Here is a 12815-nt window from a genome sequence, read left to right as displayed (position 1 = left end):
ATAGATTTTAAATGCGATAAGACGTGATATTTTGATAAAACATAAATGAACGTGAAAGATATCCATTTGATTTATAAAAATTAATTTCGAATTCATCTGCCTATTTTGTAATGTTTGAAATACTAAAAATATGTCATGCGTGACAAATATCATCGACAGTTACAAGATGGAAGACCTTTACCATCAGAACAAGTGTTAATTGGGCACAGAGAAAGACAATCTATTGGTCGAGTTCAAACCAGGTCAACACTGCTCAATGTGTCCTACATTATTAAACAAAAAACAACTTCCAGACTTATTTTTCCAATATCACCAGTTTGGAGAATTTCAGATCGAAAAGGTTATGTCCATTATATGTATTAAAGAAACAGGTGCGCTATCTTTTTTAGGTCCAGGCCTAAGATTTCTGCATCTGTTTCATGATCTTTTGTCAATCTGATCAAATACACTAAAAGATTATCAGCCTCCTGTGCCTTAAATACACCGTCCACTTTTTAGGTCTAAGGCAAGGCGGTTTCCTCACAATGTTAAATGCGGACATAGATTCCTGGGGTCGAAGGCTCAGTCTATTGGTTCACAGCTAGATGAGTGTCGCACGTTGATGCTACTAGGCCTAAACCGCTTATGTGCGTATATATTATATATTTTAGTTTATTTTTAGTATTAGACACTCGCGAGCCCTCTGGCAGTAAGTGTCCATGGGCGGCGGTATCACTTAAGCACTTAACATCAGGTGAGCCTCCTGCCCGTTTGCCCCCTGTTCTATAAAAAAAAGAGTTTGTAGGGGGAGAGCCATGTATGGACTGTAAGTGAATAAATAAATATTATCGATACATTTTTCGTTTCATGAGCGCAATAGGAAAAAAATTCGGTATGTTTTAGACCCCAAAATCTAAACGTTATAGAAGGCTGATAATTTCGTATATAAACTGAGTCAGTCATACCCGAAATTATGACTGACCCGTCATCAGTAGCATAGTGGAATTCATACTAAGTTGTATTAAAAAAACTATTTAATAATATTTCTTTTTTTAATAAATTACATTCTTTATTGGGAACCGGTAGGCAGAACACGTATTTGAGGTTTGTAGCCTTTATCGTCAGCTGTGAAGGTGACTTCGTATGTCAGCCCATCCGGAGCCGGGTAGGAGTAGGAGCCCTGGATTCCAATGCCTTGGTGGTCACCAACTGTAATAAGCTGGGCTTGTTCCTTACGCGAAACACCGTCACTTGTTTTAAATCTGTAATGTTAAATGTACTTTATATATTGGAATTCAAACTTTGACCTTTTCTTTGATTTCTGCCAAATAATAACTGTTGCAAGTTATTATTAGTTCTTTGTCCCTAATATTTTTTTTTATGTTTTATGTTCCATATTCTGAATAAACAATTTTATAAAATTAACTAAACAAAATTATGAAAAGAAAATGGCAGTATTCAATTATATCTCGCAAAAGAAATCTTTTAATTACTTACTCGAAATCATATCCGTTTTCTCGAACAAAAGATCTGTCAGTTAGAATTTCCACTTTATCTTCTGCGTTTTGGGCGATCGCAGCAACTATGACGAAACTAATTACGAATATTTTCTGTAAAAAACATATTATATTGATAATTTGAAATCGTAAAACTGTTATATACTGAAGAATCTTATAACCTTCTAGTATTTCATTTTTCAAATATAATAAATATATAGCGACACCTACAATCTTCAGTTACAAAACAGTACGATCGAATCGTATTCAATTCCGAACGCTATACTATACCTTAGTTCAGTGGTAACACTGGCTTATAAAAGATTATAATAGTAAAAAAATCCACAAAAATCTTGATTCTCGTTAATCGAGTTATATTTATAGATGTCATATGTATTACCTTCATTCGTAAAATTTTATTTGAACTTACCAGAGACATCGTGCTTTTGTTTGATAGTCAATTGTTTTCTCTGAACACCTCAGAACTGATGTCTATTCCAAAAATATTCTTCTTAAATACTTACCACATCTGCTGAAGTGGCAATATGTGAAATATTTGCCGATATGTATGTAAGTGATAAAAGGAGTTATGAAACACAATTTCAGATCTTCAATTGACGTAATAAGAATTGCTCATTTCAGCGTTTATAAGATGAAGTTATATTGATATTAAGTATTTCTTTGACAGATATAAACGCATTTATTACAATATTATTATGGCGCTACACCTTTTAGTTCTAGATCATTTATATTCCTAATAATATTTATTAATCGTAGGTATTATCACACCGTCGACTTTTTGGATTTAAAGTATATTAGATCCCTCACGGTATTTTCCTTCACCGTAAGAGCTAGTGTGGAAACGCACATATACAAAAAGTCCATTGGTGCACAGCTGAGGATCGAACCTATGACCTCAGATATGAGAGTCACACGATGAAGCTGTTTGGGCAAATTAAAATAGTAGTGTATAAAATTAAGATACGTATCTGATTTGGTTTATACTGCAACATATAAATCGATCAACGAATAATATAATTATTAATAATTTAGAATTTAAAAATGTAAAATATAATATCTAAATAAAAGGATAAAGATATCTTAATTAAATTTATTACAAATCGAACAACAATAATTTAATAAATATTAGGAAACAAATAAAGAGATTCCAGTCTTTTAATTTTTGTATCGGCCTATGAAAGCTTCTTTATAATCGTTCTGTAGCCTCTCTTCCCCGCTTTATAGGTCATTTCGTAGAGATGACCTTTGTCGTCGTACCAACGGACAGCACCGGCTACGTCTAGTGCCGAGTCTTTCGTACCTGGGTTCAGTATGGCACCGTGCTCAGTTCGAGATGACCCGTCGCTTGCGTCATAGCTAAAACAAAATCATAATCATTTGAAATCAATTATCACGTCGTTATTTCCCGGATACATGGCGACAATATTCTTGCCTTATTTATAATTTTTGGATAGCGTTACGTGGGTGGATCTGATATCATAAAAAGTGAACAAATACTTTGTATGGGAGCGTATTAATTCACATATTTTTAGAGACAAAATAGATGATAGAATTATCGTTTCAATCGCACGTTCGTCGATAGTATCGTTTTAAAAGGAAGTATGCCTCATTATTTACTGTTAACATTTATGGTGTACAAGAGTTCTAGGTTCAGTTTTCAGTAACATAATAATTTGAACTAGGGTCTTTTTTTTTTGGTAGAAATGGATCAAGGTTTCACTCTCGTAGATATTGTGGTAGTGATGACGAGCTAAAAATATTTTTAGTATTATAAATAATTATTTCATTAAGTTTTATTTTACGTAGTTTTTAATAACTTCCTTTCCAATAATTAGAAAGACACTTACAGTCATAACCTAATCAAAATGACTATTTTACTTTACAACGAAATATATATCTTAAGGATTTTTAAATTCGAAAATCATTTACGTAGAATGTCCGACATTTAAAAATACTCTACAGGTATTGACAATTTCTTGCAATTTTTAACCAGTTTTAGATTTTTTAGCTTGATCAAAATAAATTGTTAAAACTAAGAACAAATTTAAAATGCAAAACATTCTTCTATATAATATCAGAGAAACGATTCATTTGTAGGACTGAGTGGTTATACACAACACTTGACGTAGTTTTATTTCGTCGCAGAAAAATAATTTCATTTTTGGAACTCCAACTAGGATCCCATACATACAATTTTTAAACGTATAGATTTCGACACGTTTTATATACTGTACAATATTTTTTTATTCTATCATATACTAGCTGACCTGGCAAACGTCGTTTTGCCATGTATATATAATAAAAAATAGGGGTTGACCGTAGAGGGTTGAAAATTTAGGGTTGTATGTATCTTTTAATGCTGTTGATACAGTTAATAAAAAAATGAAAAATTATCTAAAAATTAAAAATAAAATTAGGGGTGGACTACCCTTAACATTTAGGGGAATGAAAAATAGACATACCCAATATGCACAAAAAATTTCATGAGAATCGGTCAAGCCGCTTCGGAGGAGTTTAACCACAAACACCGCGACACGAGAATTTTATATATTATATTATATTATATTATATTATATTATATTATATTATATTATATTATATTATATTATATTATATTATATTATATTATATTATATTATATTATATTATATTATATTATATTATATTATATTATATTATATTATATTATATTAGATGTAGACCTTTTCAATGTGTACAATACTTAGTACATTATTTTGATAAAACTCGTAGGGTTCAGCCTGCGTTTGCAATGTAAGCGGAAAAAATGTAATTATTTACGACATCACATTAGAAATTTCAAAAATAACAGTACTTTTCCACTATTTAATGGATGTTATTATATATATATAAACCTTCATCTTGAATCATTATATCTATTAAAAAAACCGCATCAAAATCCGTTGCGTATTTTCAAAGATTTAAGCATACAAAGGGACATAGGAACAGAGAAAGCGACGAAACCACAGCGACGCCACGACGAAGATTTTTATGGATAATTGTTTTACACAAGATGCAGCGTTAAAAGGAGATTTTTTTTTTGAAATTGATCCAGTTTTCCCGGTATTAATACATATTATTCCTTATAGTACTTGAATACAGGTATTCGGACGCCAAATCAATGAATCTTAGCGCAAATGACTCCAGAATATCAGAGATAATAATAAAAAGACAACTTTTTACCCAATAGTTTGGAATATGCAATAGCTAATATTTGGCGCCAATTCAAAACCGTTGCGTCAAGGTGACGTTGTTTATTGTATGTTGAATTGGTTACTTATTCAAATCTCTAGCAGTTTGCTAATTCTTGTTTTGATGTCATGGTTACGTATCGTTAGGTTTTACAACTTAAACATACTTAGGACTCCCGTATCTTATTAATATATTGGAAATACGAGGGCCATAGTTCCCGATATTTCCCGGCTATGTAGGCCGTTAAAACAAACAACAGGGAGGGTAAAACTTGCTGAGTTTCTTGCCCGTTCTTCTCAGGACAAGGCTGGTAGTTTTGAGAATGGATAGCGTAGTCTTGCTCTTTCGCGAATTTTGTAAACAATCTTGACATTCATAAGCACACCCTAAGACGCGTCTAAGCTGAATAAACGTATTTTGATTTTGATTGACGACGTGCTTAGTCCAAGAGTTCCTCTGGTAGTTCAAACTTCTTACAGTGTCATCCCCTTTCGAAGGCTTTGGCTTTTATTGGACAAGGACTTGGCGCTTTGAACAAATCAAAGTCTTCGACCAGGTCTTCTTATACCTGCCACTTGTATTTTATGTTGACATTACGTGAAACAGTGTCAGAAACCAGCTTTGTTTGTGGAACAATTTCTTTTTACTGTCATCAGAATACTTACGCTCATTTAAAATTCTTTTCAGTACGTTCGTTAACAAAAAGCATAATTACAGCTAATTAACACAGAAAAATTGAGACTGAAATAATAGATTTAACTGTATATGAACAACTACATACAAACAGTACATGTAAATTAAGTTCTATTATTTATGATAAGATTATTATCATGTAGGTATTATTATGCTTATATACCTACTCTCAGTAATACGGTCACTCTAAGGAATAGGATCACGATGATCGCCAACTTTCGTAAAGAGATGACACTATAAGGAGATTTAACTAAATTTCATCTCTTATTTATTTTATTTCAATAGATACAGTATTAGTTTTAATTTTGTGATATTTTTTAAAATCTATAACGCCGTATAGGTACTTTCTGTACACAGGTGTTTTTATGAGATCGAATTTATTGATGGACTGATACGTACGTCACTGTAGTCAAAAACCAATTATTTTTTTTCTTAGACCCTTATGTCATTTAACTGGTATAATCTAATGAAGTAAGGACTTACTTATGTTACTAATGAATAAGTCCTTTTTACCATCCAAAACTATAGACAAAACCCCAATAATATGTTAACAAATATTGACGAAATTAAAAAAAAATCGTTTCCTGTATTTTTTTTTCTCTGGACATAATATGACGTTATCATTCTACAGCGACGGTAATTAAAGTCGAGTTTCTTCGGAAACACTTCAGTAAGTCGTTAGTTACACATAAGCTTATGTACCGATTTTATCGAAGATACAAAAGAAGATTTACCGATTTCTTATAAGATTTTGTAGTAAATTGTTTTACGCATATAAAAGTATTATTACATGTAAGAAAAAAAATCAGTGAAATATTAGAGACATACAACAAATGAAATTTCTTCTATTTATAATAGAATACATGGCCGCTTCACACAATGCTGCGAAAGTTTTTCTTTATTATAAACTGACTTTCCAAATTCAAATTCTAAACATGCTTAACCTGTGACTTGTAATGCAATTTATAATCTGTGGTATGAACTACACTACTGCTTAATGAATACAAATGGCGACACAGAATATAAAGACAAAAAACTTGTTTTTACCACAGACCTTGTATAAAATTCGTGACGTCTAAACAAAACATAGCGGGTATTTAGGGTCCGTGGTATTTTTATTAAACTAAACTATTTAACATTATTTCCAGTTAAATGAACAATTTGTGTGAATGAAAGCGAACTTTGAATATCTTTTTCTATATTAGTAATTTCTTTTAACTACATTTTATGGAAATATATAAGTAGACTGTGGAATGGAGAGTACTGATGTAGAAATTTGAATACTCTTGATTACTAATAAATTTATACAAAAAATATTTAAACTCCTTGTCATCTCATAGACAGTTAAATTTTTAATTCTTTAATTTTGTTTAAATTAAGTAAATTGACTGTCGACCAAAGATCTCAGTGAATAGAGTTTATCATTAACTGAAATAAGGGTGTGTTAAGAAACGTCATCGCAAAAGGGCATTCCACAAACGTACAAGTTATCGTATTACATTATTCAGGCATCAGCTTTTTGTCCTACACGAGTCGTCTCTGAGGAAATATTCTTACGCGTGCGATATATTTTGTATTAATATATATTTTTAGTGATAAATAAAGAGATGTCATTTGTCATATGATAAATAGACTAAATCAGTGTCACTACTACACTTTGAGGCCTGGAACTCAGATTTCTACATTTGTTTCATGATCATTCTATCTAATAGGCAAGAAGGTGATCAGTCACCTATGCCTTATACACACAATCGTCTTATTAAGGAAATCCAGTTTCCTCACGATGTATTCCTTCAACGTTCGAGCGAAAGTTAATGGTGCACATAGGAAATCCATTGGAGTACAGCCGGGGATCGAACCTCACGGATAAGAGTCACACACTGAAGCCACTAGGCTAACACTACTCTGCATATCATAATATAGGCTATGAAATAGCATTTACACTGCTATTTCATAGCCATGCCTCAGGGACCAAAAATCTTAAATGTGTTTTACTTTTATTCTTGTAATTTTTTATTTAATTTATTATGACTATGTAGGTTAAAAAAATGTAAATATTATATATTTGATTATTATGTTTAGGTTTTAATAAACGATGTATAATTACATATTCATTATATGTATAGATAGATATTACAGTACCTATTATTTTAGTGGACACTATGACCTTATGTATTTAGAAACAGAAAAACTATTTTAGATAATATATCACTAGATGTAGTGACATATCAAAATGCTAATTATACGTTCTCATAAAATACCATTTGAGAACGGTTAAAAATAGGGCAAAACATATATAATTCACGCATTCTAAATACAATTAGTATTTTACAAACTCAGACAAATCTTGCGTGAACGATTCAAAGTTAATTAAGAATCAGATATATATTTTGTGTATGAGAATAGCGCCCCTGTTCTACTTTTTATAGAATGATTCTCGCACAACGTCAATTCATTAAGCCATTTAAGGGTATGACTTAAGTTTGTCATTACGTAAAACAGTGGCAGAAGCCCGCTTTGTTTTTTGGAACACTTTCTTTTTACGTTACGTTCATTTAAAATTCTTTTCATGCGGTCGATGACAAAAAGGAAAATACAGCTAATTAACACAGAAATATTGAGACTGAAACAATAAATTTAACTGTATAGTGCTAAATACATATCAGCCATTCAAATCAGTACTTTAAAAGGTAGTTCTATTATTGACCATGTATCGTAAATCCGGCTAATTTATATTTTTTTATTATGAACATGAAAATATAAATTCATTCAGTTATTCACACACATTAAATGCTAATTTTATTTGCTAGTTCTTAAATCAGCGGTGAAGAACGGACGAGAAAAACTGGCAATAAACTATCCGCCACTTATCGTAATAACTAATCCGTTCTTTCGTTATTATAACAGGTCGGATTTCCAGATAACATACTTCTTATATATACCAATGGCGCTACCTTTAGTCCACTGATTTTTTTATTTGTTCCGTTATCTCTTCTAATAGGCAAGAAGGTGATCAACCTTCTATGCCTCACACTGTCGACTTTTAGGTTTCCTCACGATGTTTTGCCTTACTATACAAGTCTTGATTTTATTTTTTGATTGTACGAGTCTTTAGCACATATACGAAAAGATTATTGGTGCAATTGATATGATAACCTCAGAGATGAAATACGCACTTTGAAACCGTCAACGCTGCAGATACTTCTTTTAGAATTAATTATATTTAATTCTTGTGTGTATGACCACACTTAGAAATTATACATGCGAAATTCATCGGACATGATACATCTGTTATTTAAAGTATATTGCAAAAAACGGTCCGATTTTTTTTATTTAATAGGGGGGCAAACGAGTTTAGGCTTTTTTAGTGGGTGCCTTGCCGGCCTTTGCGGGAGGAGTACGCTCGAATTTGAATAGTTGGAGGTCGTGTCTCTCAGGGAAAACCCCCACAGGGAGTCAATTACTCGGTTCGCTAGTTTGCAAAAGAAAATGCCTTGTGAAACGGACTGCGGAAGATTTCCAGCAATCAAGGCGAAATGTATACCTTTTTCTTTTTACTTGTAAAAATAGGTTTAATAAGTACTATTAAATTATTAATTGAATCATTGTTATCAGATTATGATATAAAAAACTATGTGGTCAATATGTGGTCGTATTCAATCAGAAGATTAATTGAGGCCAAATGATGCGATTAACAAAACACTTTCGTCGTTAAGGCCGCCTTTCGCCAAAAGCCCAGATCACGTAGAGGCTATAATTCAAGTAACAACAAACATTAACTTTACATATTAAGGCATTACAGTGTCAATATGGTGAATCATTGCACTTTCTTTTATAAGTACTTTAAGTAGAGAGCTCATATTTATGTCTGCCCTATGTATTTGTGCGTTTATTATATTTTATATTTAAACATACACTGCTAGGGGTTAAAGTGAGGAAAAAGGAAGAGTGTCTGAAAATTTAAATGTCTGAAGAATGAAAGAAGAGATAACTTTTTAAGTTCTATATTAAACCGATGGATTTATATATATATTTTTTTTTTAAATGTTTAAAGCTACTTTGTTTTTAATTTATTTTTTCTTTATTACTCAAGATGTCATATGGAACATGGTGTAATGGTTGCAGCTCCTTACATACGTTGTGTAAAAGAAAAAACCGGGCGAATAAAAAGAGTGACGGAGAGTTTATTGCCAGTTCTTCTCTTCCGTTCTACGCCCCGTATTTGAGAACTGGCAGTAAATGTAACTTTAGAAGCATTTAATGTATGTTTCCATTTTTTGACGTTCATAAGTGTACAGTATGTTACCTACATGAATAAATGATTTTGAATTTTGAACTAATTTTGAGTTGAGTGCTATTAAAAATTTACACTTTTAAAAACCCTAATATAACAGTAGTGGTCTCGTAAATTGTAAAATAATTATTTTTAATTAAATATTTTTATTGGAATTAAACAACCATAAAATCAAAGTCCGTTCTCAGAAGCAAACTGAATTACATTTCTTTATTCCCAACAAAATATTGTTGACACAGGTCAAAGAACGAATTAAGACGGTACCCCGGATCTACACGTAAGTAAAAAAACGAAACATTGCGTGCGAACATTTTAATGTTCTATAGAAACAGTGTCGATAAAGGACAAGTAATTATTTTGCAATTATAAATATATTAAACCGGATTTTAATAAACATTTTGTGCAGTCATAATAAGTCGTTAGTCAAGGGAGAGTGCATTTTAATGATGTGCGGCAAAAAAGAGGTTTGTTGTATGTCACGTGTCACAGAATAGATAAACACATTAATTTAAAAGTTTAAATTCGAATTTCAAAATATAAAATCTTTTTAAATTTTTACTCTTTTGAAACTATTTTAATTGAAGAGGTTTTATACTTCAATTCGAATAATACTCACACACATCTACACATTTATATTTTATATAATATTAAGTTATAAATGTGCGTATTGACATTTAACCAGAAGATATTGATTATAAACGATTAAAGTAATTGTGATTGTTAATTTTTCATGTTGAAATATTCCATACTCTAAGTCAACGGTAGATTAATCATTTCTTCATATAAAAGAAGCTAATGTTGAATAAATTATAAGCGTTTAAAGAACAAACATTTTCCCGCCATTTAGATAGTGTGCTATAGATAATGCTATGAATTAGTCAGGTTTGTCTATGGAGGCCAAGTTCAAGGTGTCTCGGATGACTTTGTTTGATTTCAGTAAGCAGGTAAAATTCACGTGATGTAGATAACGCGTCATAATATTTACGAAAATAATGTTAGCATAATTTATACAAATATTTTGCATATTAAAATTTGGAATGTTATTTATAAATTTACTTTAAATAAAGAATATTTGAGATTGTGAAAGTAATAATAATCACGTATCCAAGTTTTAGTTTGAGATTTTTTTTTGTAGATTATCATTTTTTTATTATTATTTACTAAAAGAACTAATGTCACACACGAATAAAATTGTATTAGCTAAATTTAACTTTAGGTGTATAAGAATTTTATTTGTTGTTTTTTTTTATATAGAACATAGTGTAAACGGACAGGAGGCGCCCATGGGCAGCGGTATTAATAAATTCTCAATTCCAGAGCGCTCGCGAGTGCGTTGCAGGCCTTTAAATTGTTTTACATTAAATTACAGGGTGAAATGGCAGAGTATTTTTACTAATGTGTTTCTTTGAAACGTATATGTATCACAATTGAAAATATAAAAGTACATTTTTAAATTATAATCCAAAGGGTATCGCTTTTTAAACTAATTAATGAACTATGAAATTATATGCAAACAAATAAAATTGTTACAGCTGCAAAAAATATTTTAGCTAACACTAGAACAACTTTTGTCTAGAAAGAAAATGTTCATTAGTTTTAAAAGGCATAAATAAAAAAAACTTACTGAAATTTGTATGAATTAGGCATATTCGCTGTCTCCATTTCATATTGTAATACTTGGGGTCTTGATTCGTTGGCAATATACGCTGTGCATTCCGCCAATACGAGCAACAAACAGATGGCAAAAATCTGAAATAATTAATAATACCATTAATACGTAGAAGCATCCTGTTATTACAAAGAATCATAAAAATAATACAATATGCTATAAAGGTGCGGCTTTTGTATTAAACCAGTTAAAATAAAAACAAAATGGTGTCATCTTTAAATAAAATTTGTTTGGTAAAATCATGTAAACACTTCAATGCATAAAATATTTAATACAAAATAAATATATATGCAATCAGTTTATTACAGGCAATCTCTTCCAGAAAACCAACAGTGAATTTATCCATAATATATTTTATAAGGCAAGAAGTTCGAAACTACAAATAATTATGTTGGATAAAGGAAAACAAAAGAAAACTTAAAAAAAAAACAAGTGAAAGTAATGCTATCAAAATATCATATATTATTTGCACATGGACCACGATAATATCTATGTTATCTACTTTAAAGGGGTAACTCATGTATCTATACTAGAAACGTAGTGTTCGGCTCTTTTGATTTCTATTGTAAAAGGTCAAAGCGTTGCCGACTAATGACACACTCATTAAACACTTCACTAGTTTTGCAACTCGCTACGCAATATTTAAAGTTCACTTCACCATAATAATTACCGATCTTGGTAGCGTCATGATGCGACAAAGTCAAAAACAGGTGATTTCCTGAACGGACAATACTCTGAATGGGCAAACGGTAAGATCTTCCTTATATATAAAGGCTTCAATGTGTGCGGACGGACGCATACGCGCGCCTTGCTTTGTAAACTGAGCCAAATCTAGCTGACCATTAAATAAGATCGACACATGAATAGCAGGACGCCCATTACGTCATACCATAGAAACGTCGCTAATGATGAATGCAAGTAAAACTAATGTACTCAATAAATATTGGCGTTGGAAAAAAAGAAAATTCAAAAACAAAGCAAAATTTATCGTGCAGATTATAGAGAGGGTTTTGTAGAAATCACCCCACTTACGACTAATACATCGGTTTCTATTTAGATGTTAATTTGTCATCATTTGTTTAATAGTCTGTGCTGGGAATTAAACACAACCCATATGAATTTTCAACTAAACTATGGATTTAACTGCGTATTAATAAAGAAATACTTCGTTGTGAGCAACTTTTTACTTCAGAGCATTTGTACATTACATATAGGATCTTAAAATTCTCCAAATTCCAAAATAAATTATAGGACTTTGAAAATTTAGTCTAATTTTAAAAATATAATATTTTTCATGATGTTCAAGTAATATCACATACCTTTTACGTCTATACAAATAATGTTTCATCGAATCCGCATCTTGGCGTCAATTAGAAAAATATTTCACGTAATTTTTAGGAAAAACCAGAGTGAACGCCTTTTTAGTGCAATGTTAATTTAGAATGACACATAC

General features: G+C 31.1%; 2 protein-coding genes across 2 annotated transcripts; both read right to left on the bottom strand.

Annotated features, from left to right (window-relative positions):
- Positions 1-1011: 1011 nt before the first annotated feature.
- On the bottom strand, positions 1012-1991 carry LOC111001672 (endocuticle structural glycoprotein SgAbd-5). Its single transcript, XM_022271658.2, has 3 exons — positions 1906-1991; positions 1477-1589; positions 1012-1241 (listed from the first exon to the last, which is right to left on the bottom strand). Exons 1-3 carry the CDS (start codon positions 1912-1914, stop codon positions 1049-1051), a joined length of 315 nt encoding a protein of 104 aa, XP_022127350.1. The 5' UTR covers positions 1915-1991; the 3' UTR covers positions 1012-1048.
- Positions 1992-2572: 581 nt separating this feature from the next.
- On the bottom strand, positions 2573-12181 carry LOC111001669 (endocuticle structural glycoprotein SgAbd-9). The gene is made up of 3 exons (XM_022271654.2): positions 12033-12181; positions 11318-11442; positions 2573-2852 (listed from the first exon to the last, which is right to left on the bottom strand). Exons 1-3 carry the CDS (start codon positions 12048-12050, stop codon positions 2669-2671), a joined length of 327 nt encoding a protein of 108 aa, XP_022127346.2. The 5' UTR covers positions 12051-12181; the 3' UTR covers positions 2573-2668.
- Positions 12182-12815: the final 634 nt, after the last annotated feature.

Source organism: Pieris rapae, chromosome 12 (assembly GCF_905147795.1).
Source record: "Pieris rapae chromosome 12, ilPieRapa1.1, whole genome shotgun sequence".
NCBI lineage: Eukaryota > Metazoa > Arthropoda > Insecta > Lepidoptera > Pieridae > Pieris > Pieris rapae.
Note: the sequence above shows the minus strand (reverse complement) of the source record. Positions and strands in the feature narration are given on the sequence as shown.

Excerpts from the sequence above, each read along its gene's own strand:
- LOC111001672 (XM_022271658.2), bottom strand. Across the intron at positions 1,242-1,476 it reads GAAAACGGATATGATTTCGA|ATTTAAAACAAGTGACGGTG; the intron begins GTAAGTAATTAA and ends TTAACATTACAG.
- LOC111001669 (XM_022271654.2), bottom strand. Across the intron at positions 2,853-11,317 it reads CCTAATTCATACAAATTTCA|CTATGACGCAAGCGACGGGT; the intron begins GTAAGTTTTTTT and ends ATTTTGTTTTAG.